The 19,488-nt window shown below is 40.3% G+C and overlaps 1 protein-coding gene across 3 annotated transcripts; it reads left to right on the top strand.

The window, feature by feature from the left end:
- The first annotated feature begins 2,004 nt into the window (after positions 1-2,004).
- On the top strand, positions 2,005-14,113 carry RBM43 (RNA binding motif protein 43). Of its 3 annotated transcripts, none has more exons than XM_087435186.1 (4): positions 2,005-2,277; positions 8,292-8,505; positions 11,134-11,222; positions 12,015-14,113. In XM_087435186.1, exons 1-4 carry the CDS (start codon positions 2,092-2,094, stop codon positions 12,771-12,773), a joined length of 1,248 nt encoding a protein of 415 aa, XP_087291312.1. In that variant the 5' UTR covers positions 2,005-2,091; the 3' UTR covers positions 12,774-14,113. The 3 variants fall into 3 exon arrangements, with proteins under 3 accessions (XP_087291312.1, XP_014637910.1, XP_087291313.1); XM_014782424.2 differs by lacking the exon at positions 2,005-2,277 and adding an exon at positions 2,588-2,807; XM_087435187.1 differs by lacking the exon at positions 2,005-2,277 and adding an exon at positions 3,102-3,656.
- The last annotated feature ends 5,375 nt before the right edge of the window (positions 14,114-19,488 follow it).

The raw sequence follows: 19,488 nt of genomic DNA, 5'->3' as shown, positions 1-19,488 counted from the left end.
CTTTTTGATTACAGTACAGCCATTTTAGTCAGTGTGGAGTGGTATCTCATTGTAGTTTTAATCTGCATTTCTTTAATGACTTATGATGTTGAACATATTTTTATGTGCATATTATCCATTTATGTATCTTCTTTGATAAAATGTTCAATTTTTTGTCCATTTTTTAATTGGGTTATATTTTTATTTTTGAGTTGTAAGAGTTCTTTGTATATTCTGGATACAAATCCCTTATCAGATATGTGATTTGCAAATATTTTCATGGTGTTCTTTTATTCTAGTGGGATATTTTAGTCAGGGTATGCTAGGTGATAATGCTGAAAAAAAATTCAGTGGCTTAGAACATCAAAGTTTTATTTCTCATTCACGTAAATTTTGTTATGGGTCCAGGCAATTCCCTAGTGCAACCGTGTTCTGTGTGTTGGCTTAGTGATGCACGTTCCCCTCGATATGCTTCTATGAGCACTGAGGCAGAGAAGAGAGCGTTGGAGACTCTTGTCCTGGCAATGAAATGCTTCCACTCAAATATGAGACATGTCAATTCTCCTAACATTTCATTGGCTGAATGAATCATATGGCCATGCCTAACATCCAAGGGTGAGGAAGGGCAATCCCTCCCTGTGCCTCAGTTGAGAAGAACAAGGAATGCTGGTGAGCAGTACTTTGTCTATTAGTATTAGTACTAATACTAATGTCTGCTAGACAAGCAAGAAAAAATAAACATATGAAGATATTTTTAGAAAGATGTGAGTGCTGGAATAAAAGGGTGATGGAAAAGCAATTAACTGGGGGGACAGATTTAGACTGGGTGGTCAGAAGCAGTCTCTGAAGAGGGTTCATTTGAGCTAAGACTCCACTGACAGCAAGGAGCCTGTTAAGTGAAGATCAGGGAGGAGCTACCCAGGTCTAGACAGAGAACAAAGTCCCGGAAAAGCCCCCAGGCTAGATGGCTTGTCCACCTGGTCGGAACAGGGGGAGTGAGGACAATGCTAGGGGATTTGGCCAGAGAAAGCAGATCAAGGCCATTTTGATTTCCTGGTGAGGAATATAAATTTTACTTAAAGTGCAACAGGAAAATGATGAAATGCTTAAATAGGGATCAAACCTGATTTACGTTTTTAAAATATCATATCCAGAATGAATTGTAGGGGAACAAGGCAGGATGCAGACTTGACCTGGGTGGTGGAGGTGGAGTTGGAGAGAGTGTGCGGTTTATGGGATGTACTAACAGAGCTAAGAAAAAGGGAAATCAAGGAAGAGAAGCATGAGTCAGGAGCTTGAGCGCCCGGGTGGGTAGCGCTACTGTTTACTGAGCGGGAAGAAAGGCAGGAAGGAGGGTTCTACTTGCTCCTGGTGTTTATTGGACATTCAAGTGGGTTTTTAGGTATAGGAATCTGAAGATGGAACATAATTTGGAGAATTACATATAGAACTACCTTGCTCTGTTTTACAGTCTTCATAGCTTTAGGCTTATAGACGTGCCATTGCCATATAATAAATAGCTCTATTCACGGATTATGGATTATTCATGCCAGCCTGGTGGTCCAGTGGTTAAGATTCAGCACTCTCACTGCTGCCTCCCGCGTTTGTTTCCTGGTCAGGAAACCACACCACCTGTCTGAAAGCTATGCCACCAATATTTCAAATACCAGGAAGGTCCCCCATGGTGGACAAGTTTCAGCGGAGCTTCCAGATTAAGACAGACTAGGAAGAAGGACCTGGCCAGACCCAGCAGAGTTCTGCTCTGCTGTACACAGGGTCTCGAGGAGTTGGAATCAACTGGATGGTACTAACAACAAATTCATAGATTAAATCGGTGCATTCCAGTTTTTTAAAAAATATTATGTATATTACAAGCAACGCACAATTAAAATTTCTGTACAATATCTTAGTTCCACTTGTGCACTATAACTTCAGTTCTGAAAGCGGAATTGCTAAATCTAAGGATATGTGCATTTTTAAACTTTACATTTTGAAAGGGGCCAAACCCTTGGAAATATTTGCACCTATCTGAGCTTGCAGCAACATAATGCTTCCTCACACTCTGGCTAACACTGGGTATCATCACACTTTTTAATTTTTGCCAATCTCATCATGGAAAAAAGAGATCTCATGATTTCAATTTGTATTTCTTTATTTAGGAGTGGAATTCAGCTTCTCTATATTTGCCAACCACTTGCCTTACTTCATGCTTTCTTTGACTTTGAAGCCATGTATGCAGACTCCGTGTGTCCCCGTAGGTGCCAGACTCAGAAGTCCGAGCTCGGCGCGGACAAGATGGTGAGCTGTCTGTTCGCTGGGACGCTGCACTTTTCATCCTTTGCCCTGCGCTCCTGGCCGCGGCCCACGACCGACCCTGGGCTGGGCTGGGCAGGTGACGAGAAAGAGAAACAAGTGTGGTGTGGTGGGAAAACGACTGGGGAGATAACGAGGGTGGAGGAAGGACTATCCAGATTTCACTGAGCACAGGACAGACACAGGCCCCGCAGAAGCCCCGAAATACTGCGGGGCCTTCCTCCCGGCCTCTCTCCAGCGTGGTTTCAAAAGTTGCGAAACCTCCGAGGGCGAGGGCGTCCCGGCAGGCGCTGGCAGCAGCCGTCGTCCCAGGTCCCAGCTCCCACCCCAGAGGCCACCAGGCCCAAGTACAGCCAGCTGGGGTGGAGGGGCCGCCCTTTTCTCGCCTTATCTCCTAGCGAACGGGAACAAAAAACCGAAACCAAAACCTGCCTGCAGGGCCCTCACCCGGTCGCCCGCGCTCCGCTCGACTTGGGCGCTGCCGGCCGCTGAGGGCGCGTCTCTCCTCCGCCATGGCAAGTTGCTTTTGCTTTGGATTTTGCAGGGCAGGGTCGTCCCCATCCCGTGGCCACGGTCCCCCAGAAGGACGCGAGGCCGGGCGGGGGCGCGCGAGGGTGCGGGGCTGACCCCAGCGGCGCGCGGAGGGTCCCGGGGCCGGCGGAGAGCGGTCCGCCCCGCAGGTCGACCCGCCAGCAGAGCGCGCCCTGCCTCTCCGCACTTGCCGGGGCGGCAGTGAGGCGCGCGCCTGCAATTCACCGCAGCCTGTGCGGGCGAGGCGCGGCTCCAGAGAGCGCAAGGCGCGGCCACCTCCCGCGCCCGGTGCCCCGTCGTCAGGGACACAGCCGTTTGGTGGAGGAGTCGCTTCGCAGGCTGTGTTAGGGCTTAACTGTTGTCCTACCCCCTGGGGAGCAAGAGCAGAGAAAATTACCCAGAAATGGAGGCCACAGTTTCCTTTTGAAAAGGGCCAATAAGAAGGATTCGAGCCAAGGACGCAAGTTAGGAAGGCATCCTCATGTCTTGTCTGCCTTAGTGGGGACTCTTCTCTCTTGCGGCCTTAGTTTTTCCTCCAGATAAAAGGGCTCTGTGTTTTCACCCTCTGTGCTGACTAGCAAGAACAGTCAGCAAATTCAAGGGTTAGTCTTCCGTGTTCTTTCCAAGTGTTTGAAGGCAGTGGCAGGGCCTTCAATTTCTGGTCAGAAATGCTAGGGTCTCAGAAGTGCAAGAGCAGTCGTGAGATGCAAATACGATTTTGTTTACAGGGTGGCGGTAAAGACAACGTCGGTGAAAATAACTGGTTTTAAGAAAAGAAATAGAAACGAACGCAGTGAAGGAATCTCATTATTTCTCAATAGTGCCTTACAAAAGTAAACACATTTTTTTCTTTGTACCTTTTTGTTTTCTGATAGAATGGTCAGAAGTCTCATAAAATGTATCATTGATCCGGGGAAAATGCCATCATCTTAATACCTCTTGGCCAAAATGCTGCTCTCCTTTCAAAATCCTGTATCTCTGTGTGGTAACTCTTGAAAGGATTGTCTCCTAGACGTCTCTTTCTTCTTAATTGTGGATAGAAGAGATTAGTAGCCATCTTTGTTCGTAATTAACTTCAATAAAATTATATGTTTGCCATACTGTCTCAAACTGAAGAAAGAAAATTAAGGAAGAATACTGGCAGGTCATTGAAATGAAATTCCTTAGATGATTCATAAAAATTAGTCAGTTCTTAGAAAACAGGACCATACCTTTACTGCCATAATTTTCTTACCTTCTCTTTCCTAAAAATAGTGGCTCAAGGGGAAGGTCCTTGCATTTAAAAGATAAATTAAATGTAGACACTTGAATAAAGAATTATGGTCTTAGTATTGATGAGGGCAGAGGTGGAGTAAGATTTGCTGAATTTAAATTGAAAGTTTTTCTTTGATGAAGAGCAAAAAGGAAGCTAATTCACTAGCTATTTACCCGTTGAGGTTGTTGTGGACTGTCAGAGCCAGGTGGTGTATAGTGAATCAAGACGAATCTCCTGGGAAGTAAAATTCCGTGAAAATCTGAAAAATCTCTTTCGTCATTTTTTCCTCTTCTAGGAAGAACCAATTTGGGATAATTACATCTTACCACTTGGGGCTAGGATGGAGGAACACTTTTATATATTTTTATTGTTTCCTATGCAATCTAGTTGTCCCTGAATATTTTAAGAAACTGTTTTCCTCCATTACAAGTACCTTCTGTAACAAACAGCCAGTAGATTATTACGGATTTCACTTTCAGGAGACGTTCCCTTTGTTGTATATGCCTCAACACGAGCCATGTTCATCACCCACCCCTCTGTCCCTTTGCTTTTGCTGTGAACTCTTCTTTTGCATTTTATTTTATTTTGTTTTATTTTGTCTTGTCTTGTTTTATTTTATTATTTTATTTTATTTTATTTTATTTTTTTGTGAGGAAGATCAGCCCTGAGCTAACATCCATGCTCATCCTCCTCTTTTTGCTGAGGAAGACCAGCTCTGAGCTAAGATCTATTGCCAATCCTCCTTTTTTTTTTCCCCCCTCAAAGCCTCAGTAGACAGCCATATGTCATAGTTGCACATCCTTCTAGTTGCTGTATATGGGACGCGGCCTCAGCATGGCCAGAGAAGCAGTGCATCAGTGCGTGCCCGGGATCCAAACCCGGGCCACCAGTAGCAGAGCGCACGCACTTAACCGCTAAGACACGAGGCCGGCCCTTTCTTTTGCATTTTAAATTAAATTTGACCATTCATTAAAATTCGACCTCAGCCTTCAAGGCCTCTCTTTCATGAAGGCTTTGACTGCTTTAGCCAGAACGAATCTTGCTTCCTAATCTCAGATGGCATTTATTGTATATTTTAGCATTTTACTGTGAATGGTTTTATGTCCTCAAATTGTTGGATGTTGGTTTGTTTCCTCTTGTAAAGAAATAGGTGTCCCTCTTTTTGTGCCTACCAAGCTCTGTTGAAATGATTTATTTATGTGTCTCATAATTTGTGTATGTGTATGTGACACATTTATTTATGTATCTCACCTGTAAGATAGGGTTTTTTTTTTAATGTTAGTAATCCTGCAGCCTCTCCAAGTGCTCCACACATAATAAAAGTTCAGTAAATTTTTGTGGGGATACTGAATTTTGGGGCAAGGGGCATGCTTTATTTGTTTGTATATGTCATCTGTGGTACCCAGCATATTGCCAGGCATACTGTATTTGTTATTAACTAATTGACAAGATACTGCATATTCTGAGAAATTCAGTTGCAGACTGTGAGCTTAAAAACACTGTTTCATCAGACAGGCACATTTTTGCCACTTTATTTTAATAGCTACCAAATGAAATACCAAAGAGCCGCTGAGAGGGTGCATGACCTGGAGGGAGTCACCATTGACTTTAGTCATTTTCTATTGAATTCCTACTATGATAAATGAGGATTTCACTCAAGTAACCTCTGAGGACTTCTCCCACCTTCCAAATTTGAAAGTTTTAATATTATTTTAAACTTTATGGATTATTTTTTTAACTTCCATTATATACTTAAAATTTTGATAGTATTATATGATTCCCTGTAATATAAGAGGAGATTATTCTTCTTTCTACCTTTCAACTTCTGTTCTGCTTTTATTCTTACATTGACAGAGTTGAATGTTTTCATTTTATTCTGTAATTATATTTAAGTCTTTGGTATTTTGAAGACTTAACAGAATTAGTCTAAAAGTTAAAACCAGTAGGAGTCTTTACATTATTAGGCAAGCAGTAAACACTGTTTACAGCAGGGCCTACCAGTGTGCTGAGATTGTTTTCTTTGTTTGGTCCAATGTCATGTGTATTTTCTTTTTTTCTACTTAAAGGAAAATGTTCCTAGCAGCTGGGTCAAATGAATTCTCTTTTTTCTGGTATTCCAGAATTTACTCCAAATCATGCCACACTTTGGTCTGCTTTTGATCTTTAGGCTAGGGTCCCTTCGAATGCCAGAGGGGTGGGGGGACTTGTGCTGGGGTGCCAGCACCCATACTAGCAGGTCAGATTCTCTTTAGAATGTTCGTTCAGTTGTTTTTTTTTTTAAAGTAAAATAATCCTCAAGTGTTTTCCCTGAGGTTGTGGCCCAGCTGCCTTCATTGTAGTAAGTATGGTATGTGCTCAAGTGTGTGTGTGTGTGCATTGGAGGTAGGGAGTGTGGGGAGACAACTGGAGTGGCTGTTTTGCTGTTAGCCTTGCAACTGATCTTTCTGTTTTGGGCGCTTTTCATTTCTGAGGTTTTGCTCTGAAGGTTTTCCTGCAATCCCGTTTTCCTCTTCTGGGTTAGCTCCTTCCCACTGTCTTGTCCTTCCACATTCTTGTGTGTATTTTTGGTCTTCCAGTAATTTGTTGAAAGCTTTCCTATGCTGATTGCTTCCCTTAACTGGGTTTATTCTCTTTTTCATCCTTTTACTTTTGTAAAAGCTAGATCTTAAGTTAGCATGAGGGAAGCCATCTTATGGAAAGGAAACAATATTGTAACTATGACCTTGACTCACTGGTCTCTGAGAATGCACTCTAGCCTGCACGTAGCCTAGATGATTAAGCACCTCTCACTTTTGCAAAATACATGATCTGCTAGTTCTGTGACTCTTGCTTACGTATATCTCCCAGCTGTGGTAAGGATAGCTTTGTTCTCTGAGTTCCCCAGGAACATGATGACCTCCAGAAAGAAAAACTCTGTGTTGGTACCCGTCACAAATGACAGAAGGAGAGAATGAGGTGCCTTGAAGTTCGTCACACTCGATGATCGACGTCCCTAAACCCCCTCCTTCCCTACCCATTTCCCCTGTGTAACTGCCTCAAGATTCTGTATGACTTTAAGATGGTTCTTTAGGACACTAGTCCACCATCTTCCAATTGTGCTAGCTAATTGTATAAACTTTCCTTTCATAACCATTGACTGGTTTGCAATTGATTGGCACTGGATTGCATTGAGCAGAACGAGCCCCTTTTTTCTTGGTTACTTTTTCATTTTAAGGTGCTCTTGGGATGGACAGGACACTGTGTGTGTACTTAGATTGTCTTCTTGACCTGGGAGGTCAGATGTAGTTTGCCTGTCCCCAGTGGAGTTCTGCTTTGAGTACAGAGTCCTCTGAACTGAGAGCCCAAAACATCTTTGTGGTCTATTCACCATTACTCAGGCCCCTGAGACATCCTGTCCTCCCCTGGAGGGTAATTTAGGATAGATTATATCTGATCTCTGGTAGAATCAGGCTGAACTAACTATATAAGCATTGGGGGAAGCTTATAGGTCCACTTTCCTAAATGGGGCTGGGGAACAAATTAAAGCATTTAAATAGAAGCCCCTTAACTGGATAATACAGGAAGTTCAAAGAGCATGAGCCTAGGCAAGGATCTACTTGCATTTGGTACTCTGTGCCCGGCGTGGTGGCAGAGTCTGTGATAGCATGTACTCTCAGTGTTTGCATTCCATCCCAGATATGTGCTGGAAGGCAGGATTTACTGCACTGCAGTCCAAATATTATTGCCAGGGTTTTATTGTTTTATGGTGACTTTTTCCTGATTCTGACAAACAAAGTACAGGATGTGTTTATTATTAGCTTATGTACTTTGGATTCTACAATCAAGAAAACATAAGCCATCTCCAAAGTACCATATTTTGTGGTTAGCTTGACTTTTTAAAAAATTTTAATTTAAAAAATTTATTTCTCTTGATCTTTTCCTTTGTGACTTCTATTATTTTTAGGCATTTCTAAAATCAGACAAATATTAACGAATGTTTTCCATTTATAAAAAAAATAAAAGGTTCACTTTTTATATGTAATTCTCAAATTCACATAAAGTTTATGTTGGTATATGGCATGAGGCAAGGATCTATCTTTAATATTTTTTTTTCAAGTATCTAATCAGCTATATTAGCACCTTTATTAAATAAAATAACCTCTCTCACTGATGTGTGATGTTGCTTATATTAAGTAGAATCTTATATGTTTAAAGAGTAACCTTTCTCTTACAGGCATCAATGGTGAATGTCAGGGAATCTAAAGCTTCTGAAAGAACGGTTGTAGTTGCTGGTCTTCCGGTTGCAACGGTTTTTAATGCTCAATTACTGGCCACATTAGTGAAGATTCACTTCCAAGATAGTAAGAATGAGGGTGGAGTTGTTGAAGATGTGATATATCCAACAAGAACCAAGGGAGTTGCATATGTAACATTCAAAGAAAAAAAAGGTATTTCCAAATCAAATTTTTGTAATCTTAGAAATACTTCTGTAATGAAATTAAAAATTGAATTTCATTAAAATGTTCATGGGATTGGTAAAGCTTAAAGTAGCTTTAAAATGTTATTCTATTCTGAATATAAAAGTGGCACAGTACTGCATATGAAGAGTATAATGTGAAAATGGCTTATGATAAAGTTGCTAGTGACTGGCAAATTCTTGAAGACTTCTTTCTTTCTGTATTTTCAATCCGTCTGTATCTTGGGATAAAAGTGATACATTTTATTGTAGAAAACGTAAAAAAAAATAAAAGCCCACAAAAATGATCTATAATCTCACAAACAAGATAACTACTTCGGGAATTTTGAGATGGCTTCAACAATACAGTCATGCACTGCATAACGACATTTCAGTCAACAATGGAACTCGTATACAATGGTGGTCCCATAAGATTAGTTCCATTTAGCCTAGGTCTGTAGTGGGCTATACCATCTAGGTTTCTGTAAGTATACTCTATGATGTTCGCAAAACGACGAAATCACCTAACAATGCATTTCTCAGAACATATCCCTGTCATTAAGTGACATATGACTGTATAACTATATCATTTGCTTCTGTTTGTTCAAACCAACAAACGGATATTCTAATATAGTACCTGCTTTATTACTGGTAAAGTTGGATTGGAGAAATATGGCTTGGAACTGAGATCAGTGTGAGCCATTCTGTTCCCCACCCCGATCCCTGACATGGGTGAAGAACTTGGGTCTGCAGAGCATCTTCACTCCTCCAGCTTCCTGGAGAGGGGCAGCCTTCTTTACAGCTTAGTGGCTGGCAGAATAAATTGCCCAAGAAAGACGAGTCTCCATGCCAGCATCTTGGAGGTGAAAGTAACACTTGGGAGTAAGAGCAGAGAAACTTTGCTCTGCTTGAAGGAATACAGGGTCCAGGGAGAAATCCAAGAGATATGGATTATCAGTAACTTTATCTGTCACCATTAGTTAAGCCATTTCTTCTCAATGGGGATGTTCAGGTAAGGGATGGCGGGAAGGGCTCCTTATTATTTCTCTGAGGGCATCCTAGTGTTTTTGCAAGTTAATATTTTATATGTTGAATTGGTTCCTCAGAGAAAAAGATGATTCACTCATTCATTTATTCACAAATATTTATTGAGCACCTATTATTTGCCAAGTACCATTCTAGGCCTCGAGGATACAGCAAGGAATGAAATGGGCAAAATGTTTTCTTTCATGAAGCATATATCTGTGGGGATGGACAGATAATAAACAAGCAAATAAATGATAATATAATATGTTGAGTGCTTTATTTACTTTTATATCTGTATATTACTTACATACTTATATATGTTTATATATATTTATTTATATGTTAATATATAATATGAGTGCTATGGAAAAATATAAAGAAGAATAAAGGGATAGAATGTGATAGAGGGTGCTACTTTAGATAGAGTGGGTAGGGAAATACTCTGTTTAGGTGACATTTGAGCAGAGATCTGAATGAAGTGAGGGAATGATTCATGCAGATAAGGGGGAAGAACATTCTAGGCCAAAGGAAGGACTAGGAAAAAATTCTCTGAGGAGGGAGCATGCTGGATGTTTTGAAGAACAGCAAGGAGGCCTGTGTGGCTGGAATGAGCAGTGAGGAGAGTAATAGGAGATGTGGCTAGATGGGCAGCTGGGGCCAGTTTATGTTAAGTAGCTCATAGGTCAAGACAATGTGTCTGGATTTTTTTCTGGGTGAGATGGGAAGCCATTGGAGGGTTTTGAGCAGAGGACTGACAAAATGTGACTGCCTTTTCTTAGATGGCCAATGTGGCAACCGTGGGAAGAACGGGAGCTACTAGTCATCGCTGGTTTTGACTAGGGTGGTAGGAGCGCAGGTTACTGAGAACTGGTGAGTATTCAGGATTCGCTGATGGGTTAGGTGTCATTTTCTGAGATGGAGAACACTGGAGGAAGAGTACTTTTGGGAAGGGGCAGTTATCAAGAGTGAATTTTCACAAAGGTCATGGAGACGCCTGTTGGGTTAATGAAGTAGAGAGTTCCACAGGCAGAGGGGAGAAAGACTGAGGCTGAAGATAGAATTTGGAAGTGGTACATGTGGAGAGGGTACCTAAAGCCGTGGAAATTGTTGAGATCACCCACTGGGTGGGTGTAGGTTAGCAAAGAGGTGTGAGGCCTGAGGCCTGGGGGATGCCAACACCTAGAGAATGGGAAGAGAAGGAGAATTAGCAAAGGAGGCTGAGCAGGTCAGCTAGTGATTAGAGGACAACCAAGACAGTGTGGTATCCTGGACTCAAGAAGATGAAGTCTCCTCATGGCCATAATTAACAGAGTGGGGGATTTACTTTTAGGTTCTTGTTTTCTATTCATATATATATATATATACACCTATATGTGCTTTTAAAAGTACGACTAGGATCATATTTACACATAAAATGCATTTTAATGTGTTAAAGTAGAAGGGAAAACTATTTAAATGTTGAATTTAGAGGAAAAATATAGAAAAAATTTGAGGCATTCTAAATAATAGTGTCGAACGTCTCTATTATTATTAATTAAAATGATGATTAGTGTGTCATGCCACAAACATTTCTGATGGTAGTGTTTCCACTTAGTTGCAGAGAATGTCATCAGAAAAAAGAACCACTGTCTAGTAAAGAAGTTTGTACCCACTCCACTCACAGTCTCTCATCTTAGTGAAGAGGTAAGATGTGATGCTGAAGGGGTGCTGATAGCCCTGGATCTCATTTCTTCTGTAAAGTGTTTCCTACATAGGAGACACAAAGCAACGTGACTTCTCGGAAAGAAAAGGCAAACTCCCTAACCTGAGTCAGTGTTAAAGGTCAAACCTGTGTGTTGACGTTTTTTGGTTATTGCCTGGTCTGTTCTCATGTTTCTCTCTGTCCCACTTGATGCTTTTAAAGTGACAGTGAGCTTTTATGCTGTCATGGATGATGTATCTACCTAAAGACTTATTTGGGGAAAAAAAATCCTATTAGGATGAACATTAAAAAGGAGGTTTGAAGAGGCAGGAAAAGTGGAAATAAGAGGAAAAAGTTAAAATTCAAAGCTTTGGTTTAAAACTTTATTCTGTAGAAACCCTGGGGTTCTGTGCAGCCATCTGATAAACTTCAAACTCGGAGGGCTCTCTAGGGGGACCTCTATCCACAGAGCAGAACCAGAATAGTTATATCTATGGGTTCTGCTTAAGACTTTGTTTCAAAAAAGCATTCTGCCTCTAAAAAATATTTGATCACCTCTGTTTTGGGGAATGCAGTGAGGAACTATGAATCCCAAATTGAACACTGTGGTCTTGATGGGATTGTGGGATCCCTTTGATAGGCTGCTATGGTGCAAAAAGCCAGTCTGGGCTGATCAGTTGGGGCCTGATTAGGGCAACTGCTGAGGAGACAGAGAAAGTGCCAGAAAAAGAATGTGTTTATGTAGTTTCCTCCACTAGGCAGTGCTGTTTTAATTTCTCTCTGTTTAATTGTAGGTCTTCAGCTCTGTAAAGGCTATCCTTGATCTTTCTGTTTTTCGGAGTCAAGTCATTCTAGAAAGTCTGGTAATGGACCTGAAAAGGAAAATCCCAACTTTATGCTTCAGTCATTTGGAACCCAGTGGAAGAATCTCCGTTCAGGGATCATTTCTGGCTATCAAGAGGCTCAAAGAATCTTTGCTATTAAAAGCAAGTTCTCTTTTAGAAAAAAACAGGAATTTTATCAGTGAGGGGAAAGAGTGGAATAGAGAGAGCCCCAGAAGGAGTCTACAGGGAAGTAGTATTTCTTCGGAGTCACTCAGGTCCTCAGTATCTAAGACTAGTGGAAGTGGAGAAATGCTTGTTCTCGACACAGATGTTTTCCTTTACCTGAAAAAGAAGTGTGGATATTATGAAAGAGCTTTGAAAAAATTTCATGTTTTATGTCAGGAGAGAGTGGATGGTGAAATTACCACAATTTGTATAAAAAGTTCTCACGCTATTTCTCATCCAAATGATGAAACATATGTAAAAAAGCTCATTGAGAAATATTCACATATTCTTCACTTTGAACTTAGAAAAGAGACAATTATTTTGGATGGAAAGGAAAACAGAGAGAAAAGAAATATTAAGTTGGCATGTGAACAACTGAATTCAAAGTACCCTCAGGTTCTGATTAATTCTTATAAGACACATGTTGACATTATAGGATCTTCCTCTGATGTTTACTTGTTTAAAAAAGAGGTCATGAAATTAATAAGGCAAAAAGTTAGGTAATAATCTCAGCAATAGTAATGATCATGGCTGCTGCTTTCTCTTACTTTGCAGTGACAATGCCATGTATGACACTAGCTTTGTACGAATTATCTCATTTAATCCTTACAACCATCCTTCATTGTAGGCATTGCTATCTTCATGTTATAGGGGAAGAAACTAGGATTTGGAGAAGTTAAAAACACTTGTTTGAGGTTATCCAGCTGGCGGGGAATGGGACTAGGGTTAAACCCAGTCTATCTGACTACAAAGATAATATCTAAGGTATAAAACTTTGAGGAAAGTCTCACTAAACTTTGAAGAAATCTCTCTTTCTCTGTAACCCCAAATTCTTACAAAAAGAAGTACTCTAAATTCTAACATATGAGAAGTTCGGATGATTATTATTACACCATTGCCAGTTTCTTAACATTTACAAAGTTTGCATTTACTCCAAATAGAATTAAAACTCACCTGAGAAGCTACTTAGATGGAGAGTATTTCTGATGCAGGTAATCATTACTTGACTAAATCCCATTGGTACAAGGCGACTGGACATACAGGACACTTTTACTGCAGGTTATTTAGCCTAAGTGCTTACATAAAATGTTGGTTCTCCTGTTAAAATTATGAAGAAAGTGTAGCATCTTTTTTTTTATTCCCCCTTTTATTTTATAATTGTATTATTGTTAGAGTAACAGCTTTGGATGAGTAAGATCAAGGATGATAAGAGTAATAGCAAAGACTTATTTTCCAGGCATGATTGTAAGTCTTTTCTGTATCTTTCCTCATTCAGTCCTGACATCAACTCTACGAGATAGGTTCAATCTTTATCCCCTTTTCACAGATGAGGAAACTGAGCTCAGAGATGTAATGTAACTTGCTCATGCTCGTAGTTACTGTACTGTACCTCTCCCTTTTATAGAAGTGGTCTCTCACAGTTCTGCTTAAACAATTGAGAAATGTTTCCTTAAAGATGACAGAAGGATTTGAAAATTCTGAAGAAGGGAAGCCACACCTTGTTAGTCATTTAGTTGTTTGTGACTTCCCTGAGTGTGGTTTTGGATTAAGCCAATTTCAAGTGTCTGGGCCACCTCAGAGCCCCCTCCTAGGATAATACAATGTATACATCTTGCTCATCTCAAAGTAAACAAATGTGATTATGATGATTAGAACTGTATATATTAGTAGAAAAGCGTAAGAACAATCTCTCTCTATGCTTTCATTTTTCTTAGCCATCTCAATCCCAAATGTGTAAATAATTTCCATTTCTTTAAATACAATATTTCATATCTGTATGAATAACACTTTTTGTCATGGGAAACTGTGGTTTATATCAAGCACCCAATAAAGTGTCTTTAAATTAAAAAGGTGTTCATTTTTATTTTGCTTCTAGGAGTTTGTCTTTGACTGGGTTTAATCAAGGAGAGAGAAGGCACATAGTAATTTGAACAGGAAAAGTTTAATATAAAGAATTGTTAACTATAACAGGCTTTGGAATAATGAGGGATTGACTAGTAAGAAAATAAAGAGAACCCTAAAAAATACAGGAATAACAGATATAAGGAGCAGTTCAGATAGATCACCCAAGGAGGAGTCCACCCTCCCTCCTTCCCCGGGACTGAGATCTAGACCTTGCTGGAGGGCGTGTGCCAGGGGATCTTGCTGGAAATCCATGCTCTAGGGTACTGGAGGAATCTCTTCACAGGGGTATCTCACCAGGGGCACTCCGTTACAAAATACCTGAGGGGGTTGCCTGGGAGGAGCTGCTAGTGGTTGGGTCCTGCTGGCCACCATGCACTCCAGGTGCTGAGCACTGGGGAGGCCTTGTGTGCCAGGGGCTGGACCCTGGAGAAGCTGCCTGTGCTGCAGAAACTGGGTTCTGGGGGAAGCTTCCTCTGCTGAGGAGCTAGATTCCCAGTAGCCGGCCAATTGAACACTGAAGCAAGAACAAGACTCTTTCCTCTTGTAGTGTCTCTCCAGCCCTCTACTGAGAAAGCTGAACATCCTGTCTGTTAAAAAGGAAAAGTATTTAAAGGGCCCAGATCCATTTTTACAGAGTAGGCACACAGGATGAATTTAAAGCCGAGTCAATGAATTGATAACTGGCAGAGTTATATTTGATATCTACCAAGGTTCTCATTATTCTCACAAATTTAATACTAGTAGAACAGTCTTTCAACAAAGAGCTGGATCAGAATAGTGAGGCTCATTTCATGATCTGATAGATATTGACTAATTGATTTACAGGCGTGGATATAGCATCTTCTGCTTGAGAAGATTATGTATTTCAGATGTTTTTACATATTGCTATCCATTTGGGAGTTTAACAGCACTTTTTTTATTTAAATAATTTTATTTATTTATTTTTTCCCCCAAAGCCCCAGTAGATAGTTGTATGTCACAGTTGCATATCCCTCTAGTTGCTGTATGTGGGACGTGGCCTCAGCATGGCCAGACAAGCAGTGCGTCGGTGCGCGCCCGGGATCCGAACCTGGGCCACCAGCAGCAGAGCGCGCGCACTCAACCACCAAGCCACGGGGCCGGCCCAACAGCACTTTTTTTATAATACACTAATTGTGTAACCAATTTCTATCCTTAATAAAAACTGACAGTTTTTCCCCAAAGTGGTCGTAGTGATTTTTATTAAAATTTATTTTTGAAGGTTACTGATGCTCAGGCAGATGATGTGAATTCTGTCCTATTGTCAGGCCTAAACCCTGTTGTATGTCTGCCATTGGGAGAAAAACCTGTCATTTAATTAGATAATAAGGTGATACTTTTCAAAGAGGCTGCAGGTAGTAAAGAGAGCCATTATCAAGTTAAAAAAGAAGATGTAGGAGTTTAAGATCATGACAAAGGAGAAGAGTGGGAGAAAGGGCTCTTAGGCATTTGGGTAAGAAATTCATTCGGGAATTTTTGCAGACAATCGTTTTACTGGGTTCTGGAGATAACAGTGGGACATAAGACAGAAATGTTCACTGACTCCTTACAAGTCACTGCCTAGTCTGGCAGAGAAGGCAGGCAAACAAGCCGTTACAATAGTGCTGCTAGAGAAATACTTGGGGTAGAGTTGGGGGGTCAATTCTTACTTAGGGTATGTTAGTCATTTCCAGTTTATTAGCATAATTCTCATAGAAAAAGATAATGTGTCAAAGTTTTATTTACCTTATTATTGAAAAGTAAACTAGCAGAATGAGAAAACTGATTCAAAAAGAACATAAGAAATGGAATTAAAAAATCAGCGAGGAAAAGCATGTTAATAAAGATTGCTAAACTAGAAACAAAGCTGATCCATGTCCTATAGTGCTATAAAACTGATTTGGGGGGTTATTTTCTTTGCTAGATGGAAAAAGAAATAATCACACTTTATCAGTTTTTTTTAGAAGTTAGACTGTTAACTTAGAGTTCAAGATGTCATTCCTCCAAGCAATTATGATAGTAAGTGGAACCAAGTTACATTCTCCAAAAGAGATGACCCAGAAGTGGGCTTATTGGAGCATGTCAGGTATGGTATTAAGGCGTCATATAATTATTTTTTGCTTTTATTTTCTGTGTTTTGAGGAATTTTCTTTGACAAGGGTCAGAAGAATCTTCCTAGAGGCTGAGAGCCAATGATGGGTGTTCGTCCAATGAAGGGGTGAGGAAGGAGGGCAAGACAGCTCTTGGTTTGGTAGATGGACGCCAAGTTCAGGGACGGCTGAATTTTGACAGCTTAGTTTTCAACTTTTATTTGATGGATAAGATTCTTTGATTCCTTGATAGGAGACTTACACATACAAAGGTGTAGAGGGAAGGAAATGTCTAATTTGCTTTGTGAATTTCTCCATGTAAACTGTGTTAGTGACAATGTATGGTGTTTCCAAAGGACAGTCTGTAATTTAAGGAACTTAACTATCCTGCCTGGATTTTATTACTCTAGGACCATTTCCTGGTATAAATACTGGTTGAGGAAAAGAAAAACCCTTTCAACTCGAGTGGGCTCTCTTCCATATTCTCTTCTGACTCCTTCTCTCTCACCTTTCACCTCTTAAAAACTGAATGATTCTAGGATGGTTCCTTACCTCTCTGGCCTCAGTGTTCTCAGCTGTAACCTGAAAATAGTACCTACTTCATAGGTTTGTGAGTTTTAGAAATCATGTTAAGTAATAGACGTTCAAAAATTGTAGCTATTATTCTAAGAACTTGGTAATACCAACACTCCAAGAAAAGCTCCCTCTGCTTGGAATGCCTCATCTCAGAGCTGGCACCAACATGTTACTCAGGCTAGAAAACAAGGAGTCGTTCTGGACTTCTCTTTCCTCTATTCTCCATTTGTATGGCCACTACGTTACATCAGGCCTATGTCATTTCTTGCCTGGTTTAGTGGGTTAAATAGTATCCCCTCAAAATTCACATCTACCTCAAACCTCAGAATGTGACCTTATTTGGAGATAGGCTCTTTGCAGATGTGATTAGTTAAGATGAGGTCATACTGGATTGGAGTGAGGCCTTACTCAATGGCTGGCATCCTTATAAGAAAGAGAGAGGACACAGAAACTCAGAGGAGACAGGGAAGATGTCATGTGACAACAGAGGCAGAGGGTGGAGTGATGCAGCTACAAGCCAAGGAATGCCAAGGATGGCTGGGCACCACCAGGGACTGGAGGAAGCAGGGAAGAATTCTTCGCTAGAGTCTTTAGATGGAGCATGATCCTGCCAACACCTTGAATTTAGACTTCTAGCCTTCAGAACTGTGAGAGAATACATTTTTGTCGTTTTAAGCCACCAACTTTGTGTAATTCATTATGGCAGCTCTAGGAAACCAATACTCATGGCTTTCTTTAAAAAACAACCCTGGGAGCTTCTGATCCTTGCAGTCGGTTTTGTGTGGGCCCCTGTTGTGTACTCTATGCCCTCTCTTTTGTGACAGCATTTCACAGTACAATTTGTTGGTTTCTTGTCTCCTACTATGTAGTCTCCTTGGGGGAAAGAATTTTGTCTCTTTCTACTTTATTTATCCTTTGTTTATAAGGGAGTGCCTGGCGTATAGTAGGCATTCCACAAATACTTATGAAATATATCAACAATTTTTGTGCTCTCCCCAGAATTTAGTACAGGGTTTTGTACTGAAATAAGCACCTTATAAATGTGTGTTTATTGGGCCAGGAATTTTCTGTCTTTTTATACAGTCTTCCCACTTGCTGACGTCATAATACTAATGTTAATCTCTTATCCTCTCTTTAGAATGTGTCCTCATTTCTTACTTGTATTATTTTCTCCAATGTAGGAAATTCAGGACAAACTCAAGCAACAAAGTATCCCTCTCTTTTATATTCTTGTTAAGCAGGTTGGCCAGTAATTGCTCCTGGCAGGAAGGCACGAGGCACGTTCCCTGAAAGTGCTTGAGGTGGTTCTCTCCACTTGCCTAGCTCCTGACTAGGTTTCACCAGTAAGACAAAAAGTCCCTTGTGATTTAATTTGGTAGTTATGAAGATTTGCTGGGTCTGTCGACTCTGGTATCTGGCTATTGTCAGCTATAGGAGGTCACTGGGGAATTCTCAATGTCTATAAGCAGTCTACCCATTAATGCTTGAGATGTTACAACATTTAATCAGTAGGAAATACTATATAGCATGTGTACGTGTGTTAAGACTGCCTTGCAGTTAACATATTTCTAGCAATTCTGAGAAAAACAATGGGAGTAGAATATGCCTCTTTTTGATTTTCTATGAAATTTAATATTGGAGAATATTAGTCCAACAAATACTTTACTGATTCGGATATTATAAGAGTATTAAGTTAAAGAATAGGGACTTTCAGGGGGTGGGTGGGAAGAGGGATATAGAATATAAAAAAGGTGTTTTTTGTTATAGGAGAAATTTTTAAAAAATTATTTCATGAGTGGAATAAAAAGGTAAAATGTAAAAAGGGTAGCATTTTCTAGGGATGTGTAGGTTGGGAAGAACAACTTGCTCTTGATGAAGATATTTATGCCTTAACTGTCTAAAGTTTATAAAAAAGGTCAACCAAAGTTGATAGTGTACCCCCCTTCTTTCTCCCTGGCAAGGTGCCTTAGACTGAAAACCCAACAATTTCCTTGCTTCATTCTGTAAATCAGCAAACATTTTGGATTCTCTCTCTATACCATCCCTTGTATTTGTTCCTCTTTTCCATTCTCTATGCTGCTATTGTAATTAGCTTGTACCTGAGTTATTGCAATATTCTCCTAACTGGCTCCGTTCTATGCACCCCCGTGCCCTCAATTAGTGCTATGTGCCACTACTATTAATGTCTAAAACGATTAGTGGTATTTGGGAGGCTTAAACTGTCTGGCTGGTGTTAATTGTCCTACCCTGAAATTTCAGTGCAACATTTAATCTTACGTTCTCTTTCTTATCCTTTTATAGCATATGTTTTCTGATAGGTACAGCCTACTCATGCTCATCAAAGATTAGTATTTCATCACATATTAACGAGTATTTTCTGTATTTTTTCATGTCTAATTTTCAGATATGAATTAGTTTCTTTTCCTTTTTTTTCCCCCTAAACCTAGTAAGCATCACTTATTTATAGGCAGCACTGTGTGTCAGAACACTGCCTACGTGGCAGTCATACAGCACAGAGATCAAGAGCACGGATTTTGCTGCTTGATAGGTCTAAGATTGTATTGTAGCAACACTACTTACTGACTTGTGACTTTGGGCCTCCAGTTTCCACACCTATAAAATGGGGATAATAACTAAGACATCATAAGATT

Source organism: Ceratotherium simum, chromosome 9, assembly GCF_057802395.1.
Source record: "Ceratotherium simum simum isolate JZ-2026a chromosome 9, ASM5780239v1, whole genome shotgun sequence".
In the NCBI taxonomy this organism is placed as follows: domain Eukaryota; kingdom Metazoa; phylum Chordata; class Mammalia; order Perissodactyla; family Rhinocerotidae; genus Ceratotherium; species Ceratotherium simum.
This window is presented reverse-complemented; position numbering and strand designations above follow the sequence as displayed.

Coding starts and splice junctions, on each gene's coding strand:
- RBM43 (XM_087435186.1), top strand. CDS start 2,092: ATGGAAAAAAGAGATCTCATGATTTCAATTTGTATTTCTTTATTTAGG. Junction 8,506..11,133: donor AACATTCAAAGAAAAAAAAG/GTATTTCCAAAT, acceptor GTTTCCACTTAG/TTGCAGAGAATGTCATCAGA. Junction 11,223..12,014: donor TCTCTCATCTTAGTGAAGAG/GTAAGATGTGAT, acceptor GTTTAATTGTAG/GTCTTCAGCTCTGTAAAGGC.